This window comes from Pelodiscus sinensis, chromosome 18 (genome assembly GCF_052426305.1).
Source record: "Pelodiscus sinensis isolate ZL-2025 chromosome 18, ASM5242630v1, whole genome shotgun sequence".
In the NCBI taxonomy this organism is placed as follows: Eukaryota; Metazoa; Chordata; order Testudines; family Trionychidae; genus Pelodiscus; species Pelodiscus sinensis.
This window is the reverse complement of record NC_143069.1, coordinates 32,825,622-32,852,800: the sequence shown is the minus strand read 5'-3', so window position 1 is coordinate 32,852,800 and position 27,179 is coordinate 32,825,622. Positions and strand designations below refer to the sequence as shown.

Genomic DNA, 27,179 nt, shown 5'->3' with positions numbered 1-27,179 from the left:
ACACAAGAGTCCCCGGGAAGGACGTGGGGGGGGGGAGGCACAAGGGCTGCAGAGAGTTTGCAGCAAAAGTTAGAGGGGGGAGGGGGAGGGAAGCAGCCCCCCCCCCATGATTTCTCTCCCCTCCCCCCCAGCCATGTCCCTACGGCACCTGCCAACCCCAGCCAGGACCCCTGGGACTGGCCATGCTGAGGGGTGGGGGAGCCGGGAACGGGGCAGATCCAGGGAGGGGGCAGAAAGAGGGAGCTGTGGGGGGGGGGAGGGTCCCTTGTCTGACAGTGCCGGGCTGGTGGAGCCGTGTGGGACGGAGGCTGGGAGCGGCTCGGCAGAACTGGGGGACGGGGGATGGAGGGACGGGGAGCTGGAGGATGGAAGGACAGAGGGTCGGAGGATGGAGGGACGGCAGGATGGAAGGACAGAGGGTCGGAGGATGGAGGGACGCAGGGACGGAAGGACAGAGGGACGGCGGGACGGAAGGATGGAGGGATAGAGGGACGGCGGGACAGAAGGACAGAAGGACGCAGGGACAGAGGGACGGAGGCACAAAGGGACTGAGGGACGGGACTGAGGGTCGGAGGGACGGAAGGACAGAAGGACGCAGGGACGGAAGGACAGAGGGACGGAGGCACAGAGGGACTGAGGGACGGGACAGAGGGTCGGAGGGACGGAAGGACAGAAGGACGCAGGGACGGAAGGACAGAGGGACGGAGGCTCAGAGGGACTGAGGGACGGGACAGAGGGTCGGAGGGACGGAAGGACGCAGGGACAGAGGGACGGAGGGACGGAAGGACGCAGGGACAGAGGGACAGAGGGACGGAGGCACAGAGGGACTGAGGGACGGGACTGAGGGTCGGAGGGACGGAAGGACAGAAGGACGCAGGGACGGAAGGACAGAGGGACGGAGGCACAGAGGGACTGAGGGACGGGACAGAGGGTCGGAGGGACGGAAGGACAGAAGGACGCAGGGACGGAAGGACAGAGGGACGGAGGGTCAGAGGGACTGAGGGACGGGACAGAGGGTCGGAGGGACGGAAGGACGCAGGGACAGAGGGACGGAGGGACGGAAGGACGCAGGGACAGAGGGACAGCTCGCCGGAGGGCTGCCCCCCGCACTAACCTTGCCCCCTCGTGTCTCTCTCTCTCTCTCAGCGCCCGCTGCCTGCCGGCTCCTCTGCCTCTCTCCCAACTCCGGCCCCCCCCGCCCGCCTGGGATCCCGACCCCCCCGCCGGGGCCAGCGGAGGAGGGGCCGCGATGACGCCCGCCCCGTGCAGCGCCCTGATTTGACGGCCCCCCCGCACGCCGGGGGCGCCGCGCCCGCCCCCCGATGCTCAGCTCGGTGTGCGTCTCCTCCTTCCGCGGGCGCAAGTCGGGCAGCCAGGCGCCAGCCAAGTCATGCGCCAGGGGGGACATGGGCCGGCACGAGGAGAGCGAGAAGATCGTGATTAACGTGGGGGGGGTGCGGCACGAGACCTACCGCAGCACCCTGCAGACCCTGCCGGGCACCCGCCTGGCCTGGCTCACCGAGCCCGACGCCTGCAGCAACTTCGACTACGACCCGGCGGCCGACGAGTTCTTCTTCGACCGCCACCCCCAGGTCTTCGCCTACGTGCTGAACTACTACCGCACGGGCAAGCTGCACTGCCCGGCCGACGTGTGCGGGCCCCTCTTCGAGGAGGAGCTGGCCTTCTGGGGCATCGACGAGACCGACGTGGAGGCCTGCTGCTGGATGAACTACCGGCAGCACCGCGACGCCGAGGAGGCGCTGGACAGCTTCGAGGCCCCCGACGGGCAGGACGAGGAGGACACCGCTGGCGACCTCAAGCACCTCTGCCTGCAGGAGGACGGGCGCCAGGCTGGCTGGTGGCGCCGCTGGCAGCCCAGGGTCTGGGCGCTCTTTGAAGACCCCTACTCCTCCAAGATGGCCAGGGTAAGGGGGTGGCGGGGGGGGCGAGACATGGGGGCCAGGGCCAGGGCATGCGGGGGGATGCAGGGGCCAGAGTCTCTGAGCGTGCAAGGGCATATGCATGGCCCCGTGTTGGCAGAAGTGTGGGGGGGCTCGTGCAAAGGGTGCAGCGCATGCAAAGGAATCGTGCAAGGACCACTGTGAATGTGCAAGGGTGGGCTGTGCCAGGCTGAAGGTGAGTTTGTGATGGAATAGTGCCAGTGTGGGCGCCAGGATCAGTGGGCAGGAATAGGGCATGTCAGTCTGAGTGGGCAAGGGTAGGGTCAGTGTGAGAGTGCAAAAAGGATAGTGCCAGGGTCAGGGGGTGTGTACAAGGGAATAGTGAAATGGTCAGTGTAAGTGTGCAAGGATGTGCACCAGGGTCAATGTGAGTGTACAAGGGAATAGTGCAATGGTCAGTGTAAGTGTGCGAGGACATGCACCAGGATCAATGTGAGTGTACACAGGGATAGTGCAATGGTCTGTGTAAGTGTGCAAGGATGTGTCCCAGGGTCAATGTGCGTGTACAAGGGAATAGTGCAATGGTCAGTGTAACTGTGTGAGGGCATGCACCAGGGTCAATGTGAGTGTACAAGGGAATAGTGCAATGGTCAGTGTAACTGTGTGAGGGCATGCACCAGGGTCAATGTGAGTGTACAAGGGAATAGTGCAATGCTCAGTGTAACTGTGCGAGGAAGTGCACCAGGGTCGATGTGAGTGAGGGGGATAATGCAAGGGTCACCATGAGCATGCAAGGGAATAGTGCAAGGTTCAGTGTGACCAAGCAAGTGCGTGTGTATCAAGGTCAATATGAGTGTGCAAGGGAACCGCGCAAAGAGGTCAGTGTGAGCATTCACCTATGTGTGCACCAAAGCCAGCGTGAGGGACTAGTGCATGGCTCAGTGTGAGTGTGCAATACAGTTCAAGCAAGGGTTCCTTCAAGTGTGCATGGTGAGTGTGCGAGGGGCACATGGCACGAGAGGGGCTGGGGGTCTGCGAAGTGGGAAGGGGTGTAGGAAACAGGGCAGGGGGCATGTGTGCCAAAAGGAGAGTGGGTGTCGGAGAGCAAGGGGCAAGGGGCAGCGGGTGCAGGTGCCGAGGGGGCTGCTGTGTGTTGGGGGGGCTGCTAGGCTGATAATTGGGGTGATGGACTCTGATATTTGGGGGGGACCCCAAGCTCCAGCAGGGTCCATATGCCCAGTCAGACCCCTGAACCCCCACAGTCCTCTCCCAGGCCCCCTGCATCCCCCAGCCCTGTTCCGGCCCCCCCTTGAACCCCTCCAGCCCTGGCCCAGCCCCCCTGAACTTTCGCACAGCCCTGTCCCAGCCCCCCTGCACCCCCCAGCTCTGTCCCAGCCCCCCTGAACTCCCCACAGCCCTGTCCCAGTTCCTGCACCCCCACAGCCCGTCCCAGCCCCCCTGCACCCCCGCAGCCCTGTCCCAGCCCCTGCACCCTCCCAGCCCTGTCCCAGCCCCCCCTCCCCCTGCCCCGCTCAGGATCACTTTGAGGACAGAGCCTGTCTCTGGCTCTGCACAGGCTGGTTCTGCAGAGGCAGCGAGTGGGGGGGGACTGCACTGCAGTCTGCATCCAGCCCAGCTTGCCATGCCCCCCCCACGATGCACCTCAGCACCCCCCATGGTGCCCCAATGCAGCCAGTCCTGCCAGGTGCACAGGGTGAGCCCCCCCGTCCACTGCCTCTGGGGGTGGCAGTTTGCTCACAGGAACTCTGGGGGGTGAAATGGGGGCCCCCTCTGGCCCCCCTGCACTGACTTGGTCCAAGGGCACTGCAAGGGGGGAGCGAGGTGGGGGATGGACACGGCTCGGTGCAGGGGGGGGAGAGCGTGAGCATGGCAGATGGACAGACGCAGGGAGGGACAGATGGACGGACTGAGGGGCGGGCGGGTGGCTGGATAACGGGGCAGAGCGAGAGGTGGGGGGATGGGCGGGTAGTAGCCGATGAACGGACGGGACAGCGAGCGGGGTATGGACAGCGAGCGGAGTGCATGGATGGACGGATGAATAGTGGGGTGAATGGACAGAAGGACAGATAGCCGGCCGGGTGGACAGATGAATGGGTAGCTGGGTAGATGGGACAGATGGGGGATTGGGTGGATGGATGGATGGATGGATGGACAGGCAGACGGACAGATGGATGGGTGGATGGATGGATGGATGGATGGAAGGACGGATGGGTGGGTGGGTGGATGGACGGAAGGACAGATGGGTGGATGGATGGATGGATGGATGGATGGATGGATGGATGGATGGACGGAAGGACAGATGAATGGATAGCTGGGTAGATGGGACAGATGGGGGATTGGGTGAATGGATGGACAGGCAGACGGACAGATGGATGGGTGGGTGGATGGACAGACGGATGGATGGATGGATGGACGGAAGGACAGATGGGTGGACAGATACACGCATGGATAGGTGGGTGGGTAGGTGGATGGACAGACGGATGGACAGGTGGAGGAGTAGCCAGGCAGGTGGCTGGCTGAATAGAGGAGCAGAGGGAGGGATGGACAGGTAATTGGGCTGTCTGTCAGGTGGACAGGTGGGGGGTGGATGGGTAGCAGGGGTGATGGACAGATTATCAGGTAGTGGGATGCGGGGGATGGATGGATGGACAGACAGACAGACATATGGATGGATGGATGGATGGATGGATGGATGGATGGACAGGTGGGTGGGTGGATGGGTGGGTGGATGGGTGGGTGACAGCTGGACAAGTAGTTGGATGGATGGATGGACGAACGGGCAGATTGATGGATGGGCGGATGGGCAGGTGACAGATGGACAGGTAGTTGGACTGATGGTTGGATGGATGGATGGATGGATGGATGGATGGGCAGGTGGATGGACAGATGGATGGATGGGCCGATGGACGGATGGATGGACGGGTGGGGGGGTGACAGATGGACAGATAGTTGGACGGACGGATGGATGGGTGGATAGATGGATGGATGGGCGGACGGACGGACGGACGGATGGATGAATGAGTGACAGATGGACAGGTAGTTGGATGGACAGATGGACAGGTAGTTGGATGGACGGACAGATGGACAGGTAGTTGGATGGACAGATGGACAGGTAGTTGGATGGACGGACAGATGGACAGGTAGTTGGATGGACAGATGGACAGGTAGTTGGAGGGACGGACAGATGGACAGGTAGTTGGAGGGACAGACGGACGGATGGACGGGGTGGATGGGCGGGTGACAGATGGACGGGTAATTGGATGGACGGACAGAGGGCCGGGTGGATGGACAGATGGGGTGACGGCGCGTCGGGCCCCGGCCCTGCCCCCTCCCTGTCCGCAGCCAGATGTGACTCCCCCAGCCAGTGGAATAGAAGGGTTATTGGCTCTCAGACACACAGCGCAGGCTCCATGTTAGACCTCAGGGGAGGGGCTCACAGATCCCTGACCCCCCCCCCAACTGGACTTAGTCTGCTCCCTTCATGCTTCCCCCCACCAAGACTAAAGCAACCCCCAGCAACAGGACCCTGAGCCCCCAGGCAGCCCCCCCCATTGTCCTGCTCCCAGACCCAGGTGACTCTTTTGTCCCCTGGTCCCCAGGAGGCGAGACAGTGGCACCTTCCCCAGGGAGTCCTGCCTGGCCTCTCCCCCTCCTGCAGAGAGAGCTCCAAAGAGTGTGGGGGCGGGACTAAGGTACACACACACACACTACAGCAGTGACTGTAACAGCACCCCCACTACATCACAGACGGACGGATGGACAGATGGATGGACGGGCGGGTGACAGACAGACAGGTAGTTGGATAGACAGACTGATGGATGGACGGGCGGGTGACAGACAGACAGGTAGTTGGATAGACAGACTGATGGATGGACGGGCGGGTGACAGACGGACAGGTAGTTGGATAGACAGACTGATGGATGGACGGGTGGATGGACAGATGGATGGACAGACAGATGGATGGACAGGTGGCTGGATGGATGGATGGATGGATGGATAGACGGACAGATGGATGGATGGATGGACGGGTGGATGAACAGACAAACGGATGGATGGGTGGGTGGAGGGATGGACGGACAGATGGACGGATGGCTGGATGGACAGATGGATGGACGGACGGACAGATGGATGGACGGACGGACAGATGGATGAATGGACGGATGGACAGATGGAGGGATGGATGGGCGGGCAGCAGGGTGGGTAGTCAGGTTGCCAGGTAGGTAGACGGACGGGTGGATGGATGGACAGATGGATGGACGGATGGATGGATGGATGGACAGACGGACAGATGGATGGATGGATGGATGGATGGACAGATGGATGAATGGACGGATAGATGGATGGACAGATGGATGGATGGATGGAGGGACAGATGGATGAATGGACGGAAGGATGGATGGACGGACGGACGGACAGATGGATGGATGGATGGACGGACAGACGGACAGATGGATGGATGGATGGACGGACAGATGGATGGATGAATGGATGGACGGACGGACAGATGGATGGATGAATGGATGGACGGACAGATGGATGGATGGATGGATGGACGGACGGATGGATGGATGGATGGATGGATAGACGGACAGATGGATGAATGGATGGACGGACGGACAGATGGATGGATGGATGGATGGACGGACGGACAGATGGATGGATGGACGGACAGACGGACAGTTGGATGGATGGATGGATGGATGGATGGATGGATGGATGGATGGACAGATGGATGGATGGATGGATGGATGGATGGATGGACGGACAGATGGATGGATGGATGGATGGATGAATGGATGGACGGACGGACAGATGGACGGGCGGCAGGGCAGGTAGTCAGGGTGCCAGGTAGGTGGGTAGACGGACGGGTGGATCACATGTGGGGCGAGCCGCTACCCAGCCCAGCCGGGAAAGACGCCGCGCTCTGGAGGTGCCCGCGGGTGCGAGCCGTCCTGGCCAGCACCTGCCCATCGGATACTAGCGGCCATGCCCGGCTGCCCATGCCCGTGGTGCCAGCCTGCCCTCCGAGGCCCTCCTCACGCAGCCCAGCTCCTGGGGGATCCATGGGGCAGGTGGATCAGCAGAGACCCAGGAGGAACCTGCCAGTGTCCAGTGGGCCATGGTCCCAACACGTTTGCCCCCAGCAGGCACATGAGTCTGTGGCATGTGGAACAACCCTGAGACCCCTCAGTGAGAAGTTTGGGGCCTGAGCAGGTGTGCAGAGAAGTGTGACAGCCCAGGCAGGGGTGTAGGTAGATACACACGGACACGGACAGACACACAAAGACACGGACACGCACAGACACATGGACACGGACACACACAGACATGGATGGACATGCAGGGACATGGACACAGACAGACACAGACACACATGGACACACGGACACGCACAGACAGGGACACGCACCGTGCAGGGACACACACAGACAGGGACACGCACCGTGCAGGGACACGGACACAGACACACACGGACACGGACACGCAGGGACACGGACACACGAACACATGGACACACACAGACGGACACGGGCACACACAGACAGGGACACGCACCGTGCAGGGACACGGACACGGACACGCAGGGACACGGACACACGAACACATGGACACACACAGACAGGGACACGCACCGTGCAGGGACACAGACACGGACACACAGGGACACGGACACACAGGGACACGGACACACGAACACATGGACACACACAGACGGACACGGGCACACACAGACAGGGACACGCACCGTGCAGGGACACGGACACGGACACGCAGGGACACGGACACACGGACACAGACAGACACACACGGACACGGACACTCACACCCACCAGCCAGAGCGCACTTTGTAGTGGACGGTGCTGCGGTGGGGGGAGAGGTTGGGGGGCTGGGGTGCAGGGGGAGGACTGGGAGCTTGTGTGTGGGCAGTGGGGGGCGGCACGGGGGGGTGCAGGGGTCTGGGACGCGGGGGATACGCTCAGAGAACAGACCGGGCCAGCTGAGCCCCCCCCCCCCCGCAGACACCCCCCCCGCCCCCCCGCCGCAGGCCGCTGTTGGTTTATTCCGGGCTCCCGGTCCGGGCCGACCGGCCCCAGCGCAGCGCGGGCGAGTCGCAGCCACCAGGGGGCGCTGCGGGGCCCGGCCGAGCCGCTCGCACTGCAGCAGCGAATCCCGCAAACTCGGCACAATCTCCCCGCAGCCCGCTCGGCCCGTGCCCCCCCGCAAATCCCCCCCCGCAGCCCGCTCGGCCCGTGCCCCCCCGCAAATCCCCCCCCGCAGCCCGCTCGGCCCGTGCCCCCCCGCAAATCCCCCCCCGCAGCCCGCTCGGCCCGTGCCCCCCCGCAAATCCCCCCCCGCAGCCCGCTCGGCCCGTGCCCCCCCGCAAATTCCCCCCCCCGCAGCCCGCTCGGCCCGTGCCCCCCCGCAAATTCCCCCCCCGCAGCCCGCTCGGCCCGTGCCCCCCCGCAAATCCCCCCCCGCAGCCCGCTCGGCCCGTGCCCCCCCGCAAATCCCCCCCCGCAGCCCGCTCGGCCCGTGCCCCCCCGCAAATCCCCCCCCGCAGCCCGCTCGGCCCGTGCCCCCCCGCAAATCCCCCCCCGCAGCCCGCTCGGCCCGTGCCCCCCCGCAAATCCCCCCCCCGCAGCCCGCTCGGCCCGTGCCCCCCGCAAATCCCCCCCCGCAGCCCGCTCGGCCCGTGCCCCCCCGCAAATCCCCCCCCCGCAGCCCGCTCGGCCCGTGCCCCCCCGCATGTCGCCCCCCCGCAGCCCGCTCGGCCCGTGCCCCCCCCCCCCGCAGCAACCCCCTCCCGCAGCCCGGCTCGTGTCGTCCCCCCCCCGCCCGAACCCCCCCCGCAGCCCGTACACCCCCCCCCCCCCCCCGCAACCTCCTCCGGCAGCCCAGACCGTGTCTCCCGCTCCCCCCGCCCGTGTTTCCCCGCAGCCCGTCCAGTCCCTATGCCCCGCAGGCCCCCTGACCCTACTTAATCTCCCTAGTCACTGGGACTGGGAGCCAGGACCCTGGGTTCTGTCCCTGGCGGGGGGGGGGCACGGTGCGGTGGGTCAGATGGGGGAGGGGCAGGGAGCCAGGACCCTGGGTTCTGTCCCTGGCGGGGGGGGGGGGCACGGTGCGGTGGGTCAGATGGGGGAGGGGCAGGGAGCCAGGACCCTGGGTTCTGTCCGGGGGGGGGGGGGGGGGCACGGTGCGGTGGGTCAGATGGGGGAGGGGCAGGGAGCCAGGACCCTGGGTTCTGTCCCGGGGGGGGGGGCACGGTGCGGTGGGTCAGATGGGGGAGGGGCAGGGAGCCAGGACCCTGGGTTCTGTCCCTGGGGGGGGGGGAGCACGGTGCGGTGGGTCAGATGGGGGAGGGGCAGGGAGCCAGGACCCTGGGTTCTGTCCCTGGGGGGGGGGGGCACGGTGCGGTGGGTCAGATGGGGGAGGGGCAGGGAGCCAGGACCCTGGGTTCTGTCCCGGGGGGGGGCACGGTGCGGTGGGTCAGATGGGGGAGGGGCAGGGAGCCAGGACCCTGGGTTCTGTCCCGGGGGGGGGGCACGGTGCGGTGGGTCAGATGGGGGAGGGGCAGGGAGCCAGGACCCTGGGTTCTGTCCCGGGGGGGGGGGCACGGTGCGGTGGGTCAGATGGGGGAGGGGCAGGGAGCCAGGACCCTGGGTTCTGTCCTGGGGGAGGGCACGGTGCGGTGGGTCAGATGGGGGAGGGGCAGGGAGCCAGGACCCTGGGTTCTGTCCCTGGGGGGGGGGGGCACGGTGCGGTGGGTCAGATGGGGGAGGGGCAGGGAGCCAGGACCCTGGGTTCTGTCCCTGGGGGGGGGGGGCACGGTGCGGTGGGTCAGATGGGGGAGGGGCAGGGAGCCAGGACCCTGGGTTCTGTCCCTGGGGGGGGGGGGGCACGGTGCGGTGGGTCAGATGGGGGAGGGGCAGGGAGCCAGGACCCTGGGTTCTGTCCCTGGGGGGGGGGGGCACGGTGCGGTGGGTCAGATGGGGGAGGGGCAGGGAGCCAGGACCCTGGGTTCTGTCCCTGGGGGGGGGGGCACGGTGCGGTGGGTCAGATGGGGGAGGGGCAGGGAGCCAGGACCCTGGGTTCTGTCCTGGGGGAGGGCACGGTGCGGTGGGTCAGATGGGGGAGGGGCAGGGAGCCAGGACCCTGGGTTCTGTCCCTGGGGGGGGGGGGCACGGTGCGGTGGGTCAGATGGGGGAGGGGCAGGGAGCCAGGACCCTGGGTTCTGTCCTGGGGGAGGGCACGGTGCGGTGGGTCAGATGGGGGAGGGGCAGGGAGCCAGGACCCTGGGTTCTGTCCCTGGGGGGGGGGGGGCACGGTGCGGTGGGTCAGATGGGGGAGGGGCAGGGAGCCAGGACCCTGGGTTCAGTCCCTGCTCTGTTCCATGTCCTGTCTCAGGCAGGGATAGGGGTGCCCTTCCTTCCCCGGGGCTGGGGGCTGCCCCTCCCACCCAGGTCCTCCACATTTCCCCACCATCTCATCCTTCTCCCCCAGCCCTCCCCCCTCCGAGGGTCTCGGGGTACAAATAGAGCCCTTGGAGAGTCCCATGCAGGGAACCCGGACCCCTGGGCAGGGCCGGGCTGGCTCAGGGGGGCAGGAAATAGGATGGGGCCTGTCCCCTCTTGAGGGCGCCAGCTCCCCCCCAGCCTGTCTGGCTTGGGGGGTGAGGACCAGGGCCTGGGGCCTGTCCCCTCCAGGGGATCCCAGTCTTGGGGGGGAGGGGTGTCTCTCCTCTCCGGTGGAGATTTCTAGAACAGGGCGACTACTAACTCTCTGCGTTTCCCCCCCCCCCACTCCTCCTCCAGTACGTGGCCTTCGCCTCCCTCTTCTTCATCCTCCTCTCCATCACCACCTTCTGCCTGGAGACCCACGAGGCCTTCAACCGCATCATCAACAAGACGGAGACGGTGGCGGTGGCCAACGGGACGGCCACGCAGGTGGCGGTGGAGGTGGAGACGGAGCCCTTCCTCACCTACGTGGAGGGGGCCTGCGTGATCTGGTTCACCTTCGAGTTCCTGATGCGCGTCTGCTTCTGCCCGGACAAGCTGGAGTTCGTCAAGAGCAGCCTCAACATCATCGACTTCGTGGCCATCCTGCCCTTCTACCTGGAGGTGGGGCTGCGGGGCCTGTCCTCCAAGGCGGCCAAGGACGTGCTGGGCTTCCTGCGGGTGGTGCGCTTCGTGCGGATCCTGCGCATCTTCAAGCTGACCCGGCACTTCGTGGGGCTGCGGGTGCTGGGCCACACGCTCCGGGCCAGCACCAACGAGTTCCTGCTGCTCATCATTTTCCTGGCGTTGGGCGTCCTCATCTTCGCCACCATGATCTACTACGCGGAGCGGATCGGGGCCGACCCCGACGACATCACGGGCAGCAAGCACACCGACTTCAAGAACATCCCCATCGGCTTCTGGTGGGCCGTGGTCACCATGACCACGCTGGGCTACGGCGACATGTACCCCATGACCTGGTCGGGCATGCTGGTGGGGGCGCTGTGCGCCCTGGCGGGGGTGCTGACCATCGCCATGCCCGTGCCCGTCATCGTCAACAACTTCGGCATGTACTACTCCCTGGCCATGGCCAAGCAGAAGCTGCCCAAGAAGAAGAACAAGCACATCCCCCGGGCCCCCCAGCCCGGCTCGCCCAACTACTGCAAACCCGAGGCCACCCCCGGCCCCCGGCCCGGCCCCCCCGCCGACGCCTGCCCCCTGGCCCAGGAGGAGATCATCGAGATCAACCGGGCAGGTAGGGGCCCCGCGGGGAGCCCGGCCCGCCCTGCCCCACGGGGAGCCTGGCCCGCCCTGCCCCACGGGGAGCCCGGCCCACCCTGCCCCACGGGGAGCCCGGCCCAGCCCCTGCCCTGCCCCATGGGGAGCCCAGCCCGCCCTGCCCCGCGGGGAGCCTAGCCCGCCCTGCCCCGCGGGGAGCCCGGCCCGCCCTGCCCCATGGGGAGCCCAGCCCGCTATGCCTCAGGCTCTGCCCCACGGGGACCCCAGCCCGCCCTGCCCCACGGGGAGCCCAGCCTGCCCTGCCCCAGGCTCTGCCCCGCGGGGAGCCCAGCCCCGTGGTGGGTCCTGCCCCATGCTGAGCCCAGCCCGCTCTGTCCCACAGGGAGTTCAGCCCCATGGCAGGCCCTGCCCCAGGCTCTGCCCCACAGGCAGCCCAGCCCGCCCTGCCCCCAGGGACCTCCCAGTCTTGGCTCTAGGGCCAAGGAGCTGCAGCCCTGTGCCCAGGAGGGGCCGGGACGCCCATCTCCCTCCGTTAAGTGGGGTTCGAGGGGTCCGCGTCCGGGCGACTGGCTCTGTCCTCACTTCTCCGGCGCCCCACTGCAAGGGCCTTGGGACTCCGGTGGCTCAGAGCTGTCACAGCCCCGTCCCCCCCCACTCCGGGAACCCATGGGAAACTGAGGCACGTGTAGGGTTCAATTTCTACTGTGTCACAGCCCCACCCTGCTTCCTCCCATGCAGTGAATCAGGGGCTCCCCATAGGGTGGGCTGGCAGGGGCTGTGGGTTGGGAGCGAGTGGCCATGGTGGGGGCGGGGGCGGGGGCAGGGCAGGAGCGAGGGGCCCACAGGGCTGGGGGGCGGGAGCACGGGGTCCCGGCAGGGCCATGTGTGTTTCCAGATGTTGAGGGGGCAGTGGGGTTGTGTTCCCTCACACACAGCTGAAGCCATTTCAGCTCAGGGGGGTGAACGCTGCTGCGGGGGAGGTTACACGGGTTTGCACTGGGCATGTGCTGCAACAGGTGAAAACATGAGTGTGCTCAGCGATGTGCACTGTGATTAGTGCACAGGGTGTGCGCAGGGGCGTGCACGGGACATGCACTATGCTGGGTGTGCACAGGGACGTGCGTGGGGCGTGCACTATGCTAGGTGTGCACAAGGATGTGCACAAGGCATGCACTATGCTGGGTGCGCACAGGGACGTGCGTGGGGCATGCACTATGCTGGGTGCGCACAGGGACGTGCGTGGGGCATGCACTATGCTAGGTGTGTACAGGGGCGTGCGCAGGGCATGCACTATGCTGGGTGCGCACAGGGACGTGCGTGGGGCATGCACTATGCTAGGTGTGCACAGGGGCATGCGCGGGGCATGCACTATGCTGGGTGCGCACAGGGACGTGCGTGGGGCATGCACTATGCTGGGTGCGCACAGGGGCGTGCGCGGGGCATGCACTATGCTGGCTGCGCACAGGGATGTGCACAAGGCATGCACTATGCTGGCTGCGCACAGGGATGTGCACAAGGCATGCACTATGCTGGGTGTGCACAGGGATGTGCACAAGGCATGCACTATGCTAGGTGTGCACAGGGGCGTGCGCAGGGCATGCACTATGCTGGCTGCACACAGGGACGTGCGTGGGGCGTGCACTATGCTAAGTGTGCACAGGGGCGTGCGCAGGGCATGCACTATGCTGGCTGCACACAGGGACGTGCGTGGGGCGTGCACTATGCTAGGTGTGCACAGGGACGTGCGTGGGGCCTGCACTATTCTGGGTGTGCACAGGGGCGTGCTCAGGGCATGCACTTGTGACGGCGTGTCGGGAATCACACCTAATGCACTGCAGCCAGGCGGAAACACGGGGTTACAAACGTAGACAGCACCTCTGCTACGTCACATAACTACACGGGGTGTGCACAGGGACATGCGCGGGGCATGCACTATGTTGGGTGTGCACCGGGGCATGCATGGGGTGTGCACTATGTTGGGTGTGCACCAGGGCATGCATGGGGTGTGCACTATGTTGGGTGTGCACAGAGGTGTGCATGGAGTGTACACTATGCTGGGTGTGCACAGGAGCGTGCACGGGGCATGCACTATGCTGGGTGTGCACAGGGGCGTGTGCGGGGCATGCACTATGCTGGGTGTGCACAGGGGTCTGCGTGGGGTGTGCACTATGGTGGATGTGCACAGGGACATGTGTGAGGTATGCACTACACTGGGTGTGCACAGGGGCATGTGCAAGGCATGCACTATGCTGGGTGTGCATAGCAGTGTGTGCGAGGCATGCACTACGCTGGGCGTGCACAGGAGTGTGCACTATGGTGGGTGTGCACAGGGGCGTGCGCGGGACGTACACTATGGTGGGTGTGCACAGGGGCGTGCGCGGGACGTACACTATGGTGGGTGTGCACAGGGGCGTGCGCGGGACGTACACTATGGTGGGTGTGCTCAGGGGCGTGCGCGGGACGTGCACTATGGTGGGTGTGCTCAGGGGCGTGCGCGGGACGTGCACTATGGTGGGTGTGCTCAGGGGCGTGCGCGGGACGTGCACTATGGTGGTTGTGCTCAGGGGCGTGCGCGGGACGTGCACTATGGTGGGTGTGCACAGGGGCGTGCGCGGGACGTGCACTATGGTGGGTGTGCTCAGGGGCGTGCGCGGGACGTGCACTATGGTGGGTGTGCTCAGGGGCGTGCGCGGGACGTGCACTATGGTGGGTGTGCACAGGGGTGTGCGCGGGACGTGCACTATGGTGGGTGTGCTCAGGGGCGTGCGCGGGACGTGCACTATGGTGGGTGTGCTCAGGGGCGTGCGCGGGACGTGCACTATGGTGGGTGTGCACAGGGGCGTGCGCGGGACGTGCACTATGGTGGGTGTGCACAGGGGCGTGCGCGGGACGTGCACTATGGTGGGTGTGCACAGGGGCGTGCGCGGGACGTGCACTATGGTGGGTGTGCACAGGGGCGTGTGCGGGACGTGCACTATGGTGGGTGTGCTCAGGGGCGTGCGCGGGACGTGCACTATGGTGGGTGTGCACAGGGGCGTGACACATGCTGCCTGCTGTGCAGGTGCCGAGGGGCGTGCGATGCAGCCTCGGGGGAGGGGGCCGTGGCTGTGGGGCTCGGAGCGCCATGCGGTGGGGGGGTGGCTCGGCTGCCACACAGGCAGCAGCCCATACCCACAATGCTCTGGGGCAGGAGCATATGGCTGCTGAGGACTTGAGGGGGAGGGGAGACAGGAGCAGATGGTGCCTCATGCACTGGTCATGGACCCCTGCCCCACCGGCCCTGCGGGGAGGGGAGCTGGACACCTGGGTTCCCTCCCAGCTCTAGAGGGGAGGGGAAGCTAGTGGGGAGGGGGCCGGGAGGGGAGCTAGTGGGGAGGGGGCCGGGAGGGGAGCTAGTGGGGAGGGGGCGGGGAGGGGGGAGGGGGCCGGGAGGGGAGCTAGTGGGGAGGGGGCGGGGAGGGGGGAGGGGGCCGGGAGGGGAGCTAGTGGGGAGGGGGCCGGGAGGGGAAGCTAGTGGGGAGGGGGCCGGGAGGGGAGCTAGTGGGGGAGGGGGCCGGGAGGGGAGCTAGTGGGGAAGGGGGCCGGGAGGGGAGCTAGTGGGGGGGGGGGGGGGAGGGGTCCTCTTTGGCCTGCAGGCAGAGAGGTGCAGGGGAGCGGATTGGGGGGGCATCACAGGGGGCTCTGGGCATGTGAGTCTGGACCATCCCCCCCCCGCCCGCCCTCCCCTCCCCTCCCCTCCCCTCCCCTCCCGGCTGCCTGGCCCTTTGGCTGCTCTTTGCTGTGAATTCACCCAGCCAATCCCCACAGACAGGTGTGGGGGAGAGGGTGGGGGGGGCCAGCTCGTTCCTGCCCCCTGGCTGGATGGACCATTCTCAGGAGATGGGGGGAGGACACAGCAATTGTGGGGATGTTTCCCAGGAACCATGGCGCCCCCGGCACCCCCCACTGGGCCCCAGCACTCCTGGGCCCCCCCCCCCACTGGGCCCCCAGTTCCCCCTCACCCTGGGCCCCCACGTGCGCACCCATCCCATGTGCCCGGTTACCCACCTAGTTACCTTCTGTAACCCAGGAAACCGACCCCTCCCTGCGGTACCCGGCCGTCCGGAGGGCCGAGGGGCCATTTCTCTCCTGATGGGGGCCGGGGGCCTAGTGGTTAGAGCGGGAGGGAGGGGGCCCAGGGGCCTGGGTTCCCCCCTGAGCCTGGCTGTCTCCAGCAGACTCCAAGCAGAACGGGGACGCGGCGAAGGCGGCGCTGGCCAATGAGGACTGCCCCACCATCGACCAGGCCCTGTCCCCCGAGGAGAAGTCGCCCGTCACCCCCGCGGCCCACGAGCGCCACAGCCGGGACCGCGCCTGCTTCCTGCTGACGGCCGGCGAGTTCGGGCCGGCGCCCGACGGCAGCATCCGCAAAGGTGATCCCCCCTGCGCCCCCCACCCGCCCCCCCTCGCTGCCCCCGGGCAGCCCCCTGCGCCCCCCACGGCCCCCCACTCACTGGCCTCCGGGCAGCCCCCTACAGGCCTCCCACAGGCTCCCATGCACTGTCCCCCGGGCGGCCCCCTGCGCCCCCCACGGCCTCCCACTCACTGGCCTCCGGGCAGCCCCCTACAGGCCTCCCACAGGCTCCCATGCACTGTCCCCCGGGCGGTCCCCTGTGCCCCCCACAGCCCCCCACTCACTGGCCTCCGGGCAGCCCCCTACAGGCCTCCCACAGGCTCCCATGCACTGTCCCCCGGGCGGCCCCCTGCGCCCCCCACGGCCCCCCACTCACTGGCCTCCGGGCAGCCCCCTACAGGCCTCCCACAGGCTCCCATGCACTGTCCCCCGGGCGGTCCCCTGTGCCCCCCACGGCCCACCACTCACTGCCCCCTGGCAGCCCCCCTGCCCCCACCTAGCACCCCCCTGTGTAGCCCCCCCAATCACCCACAGCCCCCTGAGCAAAGCCCCAGCCCCAGGGACCCCAACACTTGCCCGTGTGTCCTCCCTGTGCAGCCCCCCCACAGCCCCTCACCCAGCACCCCCCTGTGTAGCTGTCACGGAGTGTGGGGGAGCCCCCGGCCCAGCCCCCCCACCCGCAGGGACTCTCAGGCAGCAGGTAGAAAGGAAGGTTATTGGCTCACAGGGTCCCAGCTAGCCCAGGGCAGCCCAGCTTGGGGAGGGCCCTGGGCCCCTGCCCGGCCCCCCAGACCCGCTCGACTCCCCTCCCCCCAAGCCAGCCCAAAATGAACTCACCGCTCCCCAGCCTGGAGGCTGCCCTGCTGCCCGGGTCCCAGGCGTTATCTGCTGTCCCCTGGCCCTCAGGGCGGGAGCGACTGAACTAAGTCCCAATGAGCCCTACCCGGCCTCCCCCTCCTCATGCAGCTAGGGCTGCACGGCCCAGGGAAACTGAGGCACGCACGCACACAGTTACTCCAGACACGCGTGCAACACAACAAAGCAGCCAGAGTGAATACAGCCCCACCTACGTCACCAGAGCCCCCCAGGCCCAGGGACCCCCCCACCTCCTCATCCCCTCCCAGGGTACCCTGGGGCCCTCTGCCTCCTGTCACGGGTTCAGCGGTCGCTGGCCAGGCCCGGCTGGGCCCCTCCGTCACTGGGTCCCCTGCCTGTCGGGGTCACGCTTGGCCCTGGGCAACAGCACACCCTCCCCCACCCGCTGGTGACACACTCAGCGCACGGGGAAACTGAGGCATGCTCGGAACAAGCCAGTTCTGGCTGTTTGCCTCTGTCGTGCCGGGGGCTGGCCGGGCCCCCCAGGCCTCGCCAGGCCCCTGTTCTTTGGCCGCACTGGCCTGTTTTGCCGGCTGTGGGGGCAGCGACAGATGCACCGAGCTGACCAAGTCCCTGGGTAGAAAACAGCACAGTCAGGCCTTCCTGGCCAATGTGGGGGTGCCAGGGTGTTGCTTTGGGGTACAGAACGTCACCCCCAGTCACCAGACCCCCACAAACCCACCCTGCCCTTGAGTGCCCCCCTGGCATGGACATTCCCCTCAACCTGCTCTCCCTGCCTCCTCCCCCTCACTGAGACCCCCCCTCCAGCCCCTCTGCTCTCCCATCCCTGCCCCACGGCAAGGACAGCCCCTCCCCCATCCAGCCCCACTCCCTCTCATCACTCCCCCACAGGATGACACCCCCTTTCCGTGGAGCAGGCAACAAGTCCAGACCCCCCAGGAGTCACACTGGCATCTGAGCCCCACCCGCGATCCCAGGCTCGGGGGCAGCTGCTTGGGGCTGTGGGAGGAGGGCAGGCCATGGGGGGGGGACGAGGGGGACAGCCCTGAGCAGGAGCAGAGGGGCTCCAGACAAGGACATGGGATGGGAGGGATGTTGGAGCCCCCCCTCAGGGCAGGCCCCTTCCAACCTCATCCCTAAGAGGGGGCCTAGTGGAGGGGGCTCAGCATCCATTAAATCAGCCCATTGACCCCCCCCCTCCTGCCAGCTAGGCCCAGAGGAGCAGGTGAGTCGGGGGATGGGGCAGGCACGGGGGGGGGCAGAGGGCAATGGATGCAGTGGGGAAGGAAGGGGGAGGGGAGCTAGGGCTGTGTGTAGTGAGGGTACAGGGCATGCAGTGGGGGCATGGAGGGCAAAAGGTGGGGGTGCAGTGTGCACTGCAGTGCACAGGGGAGGAGGTGCAGTCTGCAATTGTGCAGTGTGGCTTGTGGTGGATGACTAGTGCAGGGAGGGAAGCCTTGGAGGAGGGGTGCAGTGAGGATGGTGCAGGGATACAGTGGGTGGTACAGTGAGTGGTGGTGCAGTGGGGGAAAGTGCAGTGTGGACGCTGCAGGGATGCAGTGGGTGGTGCAGTGAGCAGTGGTGCAGCGGAGGGAAGGTGCAATGTGGATGCTGCAGGGATGCAGTGGGTGGTGCAGTGAGCAGTGGTGCAGCGGAGGGAAGGTGCAGTGTGGATGCTGCAGGGATGCAGTGGGTGGTGCAGTGAGTGGTGGTGAAGTGGGGGAAGGGGCAGTGGGGGAAGGTGCAGTGTTGATGCTGCAGGGATGCAGTGGTTGGTGCAGTGAGCAGTGGTGCAGCGGAGGGAAGGGGCAGTGTGGATGCTGCAGGGATACAGTGGTTGGTGCAGTGAGTGGTGGTGCAGTGGGAGGAGGTGCAGTGTGGATGCTGCAGGGATGCAGTGGTTGGTGCAGTGAGCAGTGGTGCAGCGGAGGGAAGGGGCAGTGTGGATGGGCGGGGATGCAGTGGGTGGTGCAGTGAGCAGTGGAGGGAAGGGGCAGTGTGGATGGGCGGGGATGCAGTGGTTGGTGCAGTGAGCAGTGGTGCAGCGGAGGGAAGGGGCAGTGTGGATGGGCGGGGATGCAGTGGTTGGTGCAGTGAGCAGTGGTGCAGCGGAGGGAAGGGGCAGTGTGGATGGGCGGGGATGCAGTGGGTGGTGCAGTGAGCAGTGGTGCAGCGGAGGGAAGGGGCACTGTGGATGGGCGGGGATGCAGTGGTTGGTGCAGTGAGCAGTGGTGCAGCGGAGGGAAGGGGCAGTGTGGATGGGCGGGGATGCAGTGGGTGGTGCAGTGAGCAGTGGTGCAGCGGAGGGAAGGGGTAGTGTGGATGGGCGGGGATGCAGTGGGTGGTGCAGTGAGCAGTGGAGGGAAGGGGCAGTGTGGATGGGCAGGGATGCAGTGGTTGGTGCAGTGAGCAGTGGTGCAGTGGCGGGAAGGGGCAGTGTGGATGGACGAGGATGCAGTGGGTGGTGCAGTGAGCAGTGGTGCAGTGGCGGGAAGGGGCAGTGTGGATGGGCGGGGATGCAGTGGGTGGTGCAGTGGGTGGTGCAGTGAGCAGTGGCGGGAAGGGGCAGTGTGGATGGGCGGCGATGCAGTGGGTGGTGCAGTGAGCAGTGGTGCAGTGGCGGGAAGGGGCAGTGTGGATGGACGAGGATGCAGTGGGTGGTGCAGTGAGCAGTGGTGCAGTGGCGGGAAGGGGCAGTGTGGATGGGTGGGGATGCAGTGGGAGAAGATGCAGTTAGGATATAGGATACAGTCAGGGTATGTCTATACTACATGTCTCTGCCGAGAGGCGTGGAAACTAGGCTGCCCGACATACTCCACCAAGCGGGGTTTAAATATCCCGGCTTCATTAACATAAACATGGCCGCCGCGCTGGGCCGGCTCAGCTGACGGTCGGCGCAGCGCGCGAGTCGAGACGCGGATCGGTCGGCAGGGGAAGCCTTTGTCGACCGATCCCTTATGCCTCGTGGAACGAGGTTTACAAGAGCCGTCGACAAAGGCTTCCCCTGCCGACCGATCCGCGTCTCGACTCGCGCGCTGCGCCGACCGTCAGCTGAGCCGGCCCAGCGCGGCGGCCATGTTTATGTTAATGAAGCCGGGATATTTAAACCCCGCTTGGTGGAGTATGTCGGGCAGCCTAGTTCTCATGCCTCTCGGCAGAGATGGTGCTGTCACAGCGAGTGATGGTGCCGTGGGGCGTGGGGGAGGAAGGGACAGCGAAGACAGGCCAGAGGGGGCGCGGTGCCGGAGATACAGGGGAGAAGGTGCAGCAGGGGGTGCTCTGAGGGGAGGGGCCAGCGGGCAGAAGAGGCTGCGGGGGGCCCGTGGGGCGACGCACCCAGCAATGCTTTGGGGGAGAGCTACACCTTGGGGGGCGGGTCCGCTCCCCTCCCCCGTCAGCACCTCCATCTCATGCGGCGTCTCTGTCTGTTTATCTCCCCCTCATCTCCATCCGTGCCCCCGCCCCCCGCCCGGGCCCCCCATAGCCGCGCTGTGCTTCCCGCCCACGGACGCCGCCCCCTGGTGCCTGCATGACCTCAATGCCAATGCCGCCTCTTGGAGCCAACACTAGAATGCAGGGCATGCTGGGATAGGGTGAGTACCCCCCCCTCCTCACACTGCCCCTCTGCCCTGAACCCCAAACCACCCGGTGCCCGCCCCTCCCCTCATGCTGCACCCCCCAATCCACCCCCTGCTGCCCTGCACCCCCAAACCACCCGGTACCCGCCCCTCCCCTCATGCTGAACCCCCCAATCCACCCCCTACTGCCCTGCACCCCCAAACCACCCGGTGCCCACCCCTCCCCTCATGCTGCACTCCCCAATCCTCCCCCTGCTGCCCTGCACCCCCAAACCACCCGGTACCCGCCCCTCCCCTCATGCTGCACCCCCCAATCCACCCCCTGCTGCCCTGCACCCCCAAACCACCCGGTACCCGCCCCTCCCCTCATGCTGAACCCCCCAATCCACCCCCTACTGCCCTGCACCCCCAAACCACCCGGTGCCCACCCCTCCCCTCATGCTGCACTCCCCAATCCTCCCCCTGCTGCCCTGCACCCCCAAACCACCCGGTACCCGCCCCTCCCCTCATGCTGCACCCCCCAATCCACCCCCTGCTGCCCTGCACCCCCAAACCACCCGGTACCCGCCCCTCCCCTCATGCTGAACCCCCCAATCCACCCTCTACTGCCCTGCACCCCCAAACCACCCGGTGCCCCTGCCTCCTCTTGTGCTCCACTCCCACCCTCTCCAACCCGACCGCTGCCCTGCACCCTCAAACCACCCAATTCCCCCAGGTCCCCTCGTGTTGCACCCCCATTCCGATGTACTCCCCATCCCTGACCACCCCTCCCTGAATCCCACCCTGCATGGACTCTCCCAGCGCCTCGCCAGGCTGCCCCCATCATCGCCGCAGCCATATGATACCTCAGAGCTGCCCCCCAAGCCAGGTCTGTGCTACCCCCTCCTGTGCCCCATAGCCCCTCCCCCGACAGCCCAGGGCCTTCCCACCACCGCCCCTTTGACACAGCAGGCCGGGCCGGCAGCCAGGACTCCTGGGTCCTATCCTGGCTCTGGCACGGGAGGGGGGGTCCCCTAGGTTGACACCCCCAGAAGCCCCCCATGCAGCCCTAATCCCCTCCCCCCGCTACCTCCTCCCCATTTCCTCCTGACTGGCTGACTCCCCTTTCCAGACCCCCAGCCACCCCCTCACACCCATTCCTGTGGGTCCTACCAAAACTCAGCCATCTGCTGTGCTTTGGAGGGGGGATGGAGAGGGACACTGGCCCTTTGACTGAGCCATGGGGTGGGGGGACTGGTCCTTCCCCCACCTGGGATCCCCAGGCCACGCCCCTTCCCTGGGACATTCCACAGGCCCCTCCTCCCAGCATCCAGACCCCGCCCCTTCCCTGGGACATTCCACAGGCCCCTCCTCCCAGCATCCAGACCCCGCCCCTTCCCTGGGACAGTCCACAGGCCCCTCCTCCCAGCATCCAGACCCCGCCCCTTCCCTGGGACAGTCCACAGGCCCCGCCCCTTCCCTGGGACAGTCCACAGGTCCCTCCTCCCAGTGTCCAGACCCCGCCCCTTCCCTGGGACATTCCACAGGCCCCTCCTCCCAGTGTCCAGACCCCTCCCCTTCCCTGGGACATTCCACAGGCCCCTCCTCCCAGTGTCCAGACCCCGCCCCTTCCCTGGGACATTCCACAGGTCCCTCCTCCCAGTGTCCAGACCCCGCCCATTCCCTGGGACATTCCACAGGCCCCTCCTCCCAGCGTCCAGACCCCGCCCCTTCCCTGGGACAGTCCACAGGCCCCGCCCCTTCCCTGGGACATTCCACAGGTCCCTCCTCCCAGTGTCCAGACCCCGCCCATTCCCTGGGACATTCCACAGGCCCCTCCTCCCAGTGTCCAGACCCCACCCATTCCCTGGGACATACCACAGGCTCCTCCCCCTGGTGACCAGACTCCCCTTTACCTGAGACATTCCACAGGCCCCCCCGCCTTGTTGCAGGGTCCCCTTAGTGCCGGCGACCCTCGACCCCTTACCTGGGCACATTCCACAGACCCCGCCCCTCACCAGGGACTCCTCCCCCATCCGAGCCCCTCCCAATCCATTGGTTTTTATCTGTTGCTTTCGCTCAGCCCCTCCCATCTCCATCTCCAAGGCAAATAGGGGGCCTGGCCCTGGGGGTGAATATGAGGGGCCCCTGGCCTGGGGTGGGGACCCATAGGGACTATGCCTGGATCCCCCCCATTGTAGCTGAAGGGGAGAGCCCTGGCCTGGCAGCATGGCAGACCCCCAGGGTCCCTCTCCCTGGGACCGACCCCTTGAGTCTGCAGCCCCCTGCCCCCAGGTCAGGCCGGGAGCCCCCTGCCCCCAGTGAGTGCCCGGGTGGCCCTGGGAGAGCCGGACACCCCCAGAGGGAGCCCCTGGCTCTGCAGTGACTCGGCCAGCAGGGCATTCGTGGGGGTCTAGGCCCAGCGTGGTGAGTCCAACAGAAATTACAGCCCAGTCCACCCGAGCCCAGCGCCCCCGACCCCTTAGTGCCAGCGCCTGCGACCCCTTAGTGCCAGCGCCCGCGACCCCTTAGTGCCAGCAACCCCCGACCCCTTAGTGCCAGCGCCCGCGACCCCTTAGTGCCAGCGCCCGCGACCCCTTAGTGCCAGCAACCCCCGACCCCTTAGTGCCAGCGCCCGCGACCCCTTAGTGCCAGCAACCCCCGACCCCTTAGTGCCAGCGCCCGTGACCCCTTAGTGCCAGCAACCCCCGATCCCTTAGTGCCAGCGCCCGCGACCCCTTAGTGCCAGCGCCCGTGACCCCTTAGTGCCAGCAACCCCCGACCCCGTAGTGCCAGCGCCCGCGACCCCTTAGTGCCAGCAGCCCCCGACCCCTTAGTGCCAGCGCCCGCGACCCCTTAGTGCCAGCGCCCGCGCCCCCTTAGTGCCAGCGCCCGCGACCCCTTAGTGCCAGCAACCCCCGACCCCTTAGTGCCAGGACCCGCGACCCCTTAGTGTCAGCAACCCCCGACCCCTTAGTGCCAGCGCCTGCGACCCCTTAGTGCCAGGACCCGCGACCCCTTAGTGCCAGCACCGGCGACCCCTTAGTGCCAGCAACCCCCAACCCCTTAGTGCCAGCAACCCCCAACCCCTTAGTGCCAGCGCCGGTGACCCCCTTAGGGCCAGTCAATGGGCAGGTCCCAAGGGGGGCAGGCAGGTCTTCCTGATTGCTCCTGGGGGGGTCAGAGCTGGGAGGCACTGGGAGCTGGCGTGGAGGTTGGGGTCAGGTGCAGGTAGAAGGGGGAGACAGGAGGGCAGGTATATAGGGCGGGGGTGGGTTTCAGGATAAGGGGGTGCAGGTGGGGGTGCTTAAGGGCCCCCTTGTGTTCATGCCAGGCCTCTTCAATATTTGACCCCCCAATTAATGCCCCATTTCATGCATCTTGTAGGGCTGGCCCAGTGCCCCTGTAATGCCCCGGCTGCATCAGCCAGGTACGTACCCTGCCACCGCTCCCTGCGGGGCACGGACGCCCCACCCCACACCTCAGCCCCCTCCGCCCCCGATCCCAGCCACCACAGCTACGCCAAGCAGCTCAGCGTCTCCTCCCCCATACCCCGCCAGGGCTCCCCTCCCCCCCGCGCAGCAACAGGGGCCGGTTCTACGGGGACCCCCTCGCTGAGGTGCGGCTGGCTCTGGGGTGGGGTGGCAGACTCGTATGGGGAACCCTCCCCCAGCACTGTGATCCGGCCGGCTCTGGGGTGGGGTGCAGGGGCTGGTGTATAGGGACCCCCAGCCTGGCACTGAGATGCAGCTGGCTCTGGGGGGGAGCTGTGTATAAAGGGACCCTGCTTAGGCGTATCATGGGACAGGAAGTGAAGGCCAATTTCGTCTCCTGTCTGCAGAGCTGGTTGCAGGGGGCACTTTGGGGCCAGGCTGGAGCCCTGCCCGGCCCCACAGCCACCCCACAGAACCCTGGCCCTGCGGGGGGATTAGTGGGATGGCTGGAGAGGCCTCACTGTGACTGTCACACCTCGGGACGGGCCACGGACACACACATGCCACCCCCAGCTGAGCGACTCATGGGTTCCCTCCCGGACGCTGGGGAGGGAGAGGAGTGGGGACTAGTGGTTAGAGCAGGGACGCTGGGAGCCCGGGTGCTCTTCCTTCTCCTTGCAGAATGGTGCTGGCGTGAGCAGAGGGGAAGGCAGAGCCCCCATGGGAGCTGGGGGGGATACTTGGAATTGGGAGGGGGTTCCTGGAGTTGGGGGACTGGGGTGAATCAGTAGAGGTGAGTGGGGAGAAGGTGGGGGTCACAGATGTGTGGGTCGCTCGGTTTTGGGAAGGTCTCTGTGGGGGGGAGGTCGGGCGAAATGTGGGCCAGAACCTGCTTGGGGTATGGGGTGCCGGAGTCATCCAGTTTTTGGTGGGGTGTCGTTCTGTAGGTCAGGGGTTGCTGTGGGTCAGGGAATAATGGGGTGGGGGATGCTGTGGGTCGGAGATGTTGTGGGTCGGGGCTGCCGTGGGTTGGAGGGTGCTGTGGGTTGGAGGATGATGAGGAGGGTGTTGCCGTGGGTTGGGGCTGCCGTAGGTTCGGGGGATGCCGTGGGTTGGAGGATCACGGGGCGGGTGTTGCCGTGGGTCGGGGCTGCCGTAGGTTCGGGGGGTGCTGTGGGTTGGCGGATCCTGGGGTGGGTGTTGCCGTGGGTCGGGGGGCCAGGGGTCTCACCCCCCACTCACCCTTCTGTCTCTCCCCCCACCCCCAGGTTATGAGAAATCCCGGAGCCTGAACAGCATCGCGGGGCTGCGCCTGTCGCCCGCCCCCACCCCTCTGGGCTCTCCCGGCGCCCCCCGGCGCCCGCGCCCCCCCCTGCCCTCCATCCTATAGCCGGGCGCCCGGACACGCCCCGACTTTTTAAGCAAAAAAAGCAGAAGGAGGTGGAGGAAGGGAAGAGGCGTCGCCGGGGACAACGGGGCTTCGTCGCCGGGGACGATGTGGGTACCGGTCCCGCCCCCCGCGCTTCTCCAGGACACGCTGCATTGCACTTTCGGGGCCACCCCGGCGTCCCCACCCTGCCCCCGCCCGGAGCAGGATGCCGGGGGCCCTCGGGGGAGGGGCCTGACCGGGGCTGGGGGCAGAGTTTATATTTTTGGGCCGGATGCTCTGAGAATCCAAATACTGCGGGGGAGGGGTCAGCAAAGGACAGAGACGGGGGGGGGGCCCGGAGCCCCCTGCCCCACGCTGCACCTCTGGGTCTTTCCGTCCATTGCCTCCACCCGCCTGTCTTTCTGTCTGTCCTCATACCTCCCCTCCGTCCGTCCGTCCTCTCACCCCTCCTCCGGCTGTGTGTCCTCGTACACCCAGCCCCTCCGTCCGTCTGTCCTCATACACCCAGCCCCTCCGTCGGTCTGTCCTCACACCCCTCCTCCGGCTGTGTGTCCTCATACACCCAGCCCCTCCGTCCGTCTGTCCTCACACCCCTCCTCCGGCTGTGTGTCCTCATACACCCAGCCCCTCCGTCCGTCTGTCCTCACACCCCTCCTCCGGCTGTGTGTCCTCATACACCCAGCCCCTCCGTCCGTCTGTCCTCACACCCCTCCTCCGGCTGTGTGTCCTCATACACCCAGCCCCTCCGTCCGTCTGTCCTCACACCCCTCCTCCGGCTGTGTGTCCTCATACACCCAGCCCCTCCGTCTGTCTGTCAGCTTACCCCTCCTCCGGCTGTCTGTCCTCATACACCCAGCCCCCTCCTGCTGTCCATCCTCATATACTCCCCCCCCCGATTGTTTATCCTCATACACACCCCCCTTCCGTCTGTCCATCCTCATACACCCCCCTCTGGCTGTGTGTCCTCATACACCCCCCTCCGGCTGTCTGTCCCAATACAATCCTCTTTGTCTGCTCCCATACCCCCCCCCCCCCGCTGTCTGTCCTTCCATCCCACTCATCTGTCCTTATACAACCTGCTTTGTCCGTCTGTCCTCACAACCCCCCCCCTCCGTCCCCTCATACACCCGACTCCATCTGTGTTCCCACACACACCCCTCCAGCTGTCTGCCCCCCCCCCCACACCCCTCTGTCTGCCTGTCTGTCTGTCTGTCTCCCCCCCTCTGTTCCGGTTTCTGAACTCACAGACTCTGCTCCTTTGGGGACCCCCCGGCCCCCCCAGCTTCGTTCTCTCCTGCATGGATCTTCCATGGATCACAAGCAATAAGCACCGGGCGCCCCCGGCTGCATGCCGCCAGCGCTCCCAACCCCCAGACTTTGCGGCCCGTCGGGTCTGACGGACAGACAGCCGGAGGAGCACTGGCGTGGGGGGGGGTTCCCCCCTCCCACCTTTCTCCTCCTCCTCCTCCTCCCCCCCGCCCGGCTTCCAGCTCGTGCGGCCCGGCACGGGGGTCCCCTCCCGTCGGACGCCGGCCTCAGAGGATCCGAGGGAACTGGGGGGGGCCCTGCGGGCGCAGGATCGGAGCTGCCCCCCCTTCGCCAAGCTCATCTCCAGGTTGCATTTTGCCAGCCAGCATGTGTCTGCATGTGACTCCACCAGGAGTGTGTCTTGTGTTATATGCAAAACTCCCCCCCCCCCCGGCACGAGGGGGGGTGGGCCCCCAAACCGTGGGGCAGCACTGGGGGGGGAGATGTTTCCTCTCCTTCAGCAGCAGGGTGGAGGGGCTGCAAGGAGCCCTTGGGGGGCCAAGCTCAGCCCCCTCCCCCTGCCTGCCCCTCTTCTGTCTCGCCCCCACCGCCTGCCGCAGGCGCCGCAAAGGGCCCCAGAGCGGTGGGTGCCCCCCAGCAG

The 27,179-nt window shown here is 66.6% G+C and overlaps 1 protein-coding gene and 1 pseudogene across 3 annotated transcripts; one reads left to right on the top strand and one right to left on the bottom strand.

Moving 5' to 3' along the window:
• The first annotated feature begins 1,033 nt into the window (after window positions 1-1,033).
• Window positions 1,034-25,552, top strand: KCNC3 (potassium voltage-gated channel subfamily C member 3). Of its 3 annotated transcripts, XR_016347170.1 has the most exons (6): window positions 1,035-1,925; window positions 10,739-11,675; window positions 15,877-16,071; window positions 20,374-20,482; window positions 23,834-23,876; window positions 25,149-25,274. XR_016347170.1 is itself a non-coding variant. In XM_089770149.1 (5 exons), the coding sequence occupies exons 1-4, from the start codon at window positions 1,323-1,325 to the stop codon at window positions 20,457-20,459; spliced, it is 1,821 nt and encodes a 606-aa protein (XP_089626275.1). In that variant the 5' UTR covers window positions 1,035-1,322; the 3' UTR covers window positions 20,460-20,482; window positions 25,149-25,552. The 3 variants fall into 3 exon arrangements, 2 of the variants coding, with proteins under 2 accessions (XP_089626274.1, XP_089626275.1); XM_089770149.1 differs by lacking the exon at window positions 23,834-23,876 and having other exon boundaries at window positions 25,149-25,552; XM_089770148.1 differs by lacking the exons at window positions 20,374-20,482; window positions 23,834-23,876 and having other exon boundaries at window positions 1,034-1,925; window positions 25,149-25,552.
• On the bottom strand, window positions 3,440-6,893 carry LOC149523382 (uncharacterized; annotated as a pseudogene).
• Window positions 25,553-27,179: the final 1,627 nt, after the last annotated feature.

What these genes read in the sequence shown, in the direction of transcription:
- KCNC3 (XM_089770148.1), top strand. Translation starts at nt 1,323, where the DNA reads ATGCTCAGCTCGGTGTGCGTCTCCTCCTTCCGCGGGCGCAAGTCGGGC. An exon ending in ACTCCTCCAAGATGGCCAGG is followed by an intron (nt 1,926 to 10,738) that starts GTAAGGGGGTGG and finishes CTCCTCCTCCAG; the next exon opens with TACGTGGCCTTCGCCTCCCT. An exon ending in CATCGAGATCAACCGGGCAG is followed by an intron (nt 11,676 to 15,876) that starts GTAGGGGCCCCG and finishes TGTCTCCAGCAG; the next exon opens with ACTCCAAGCAGAACGGGGAC.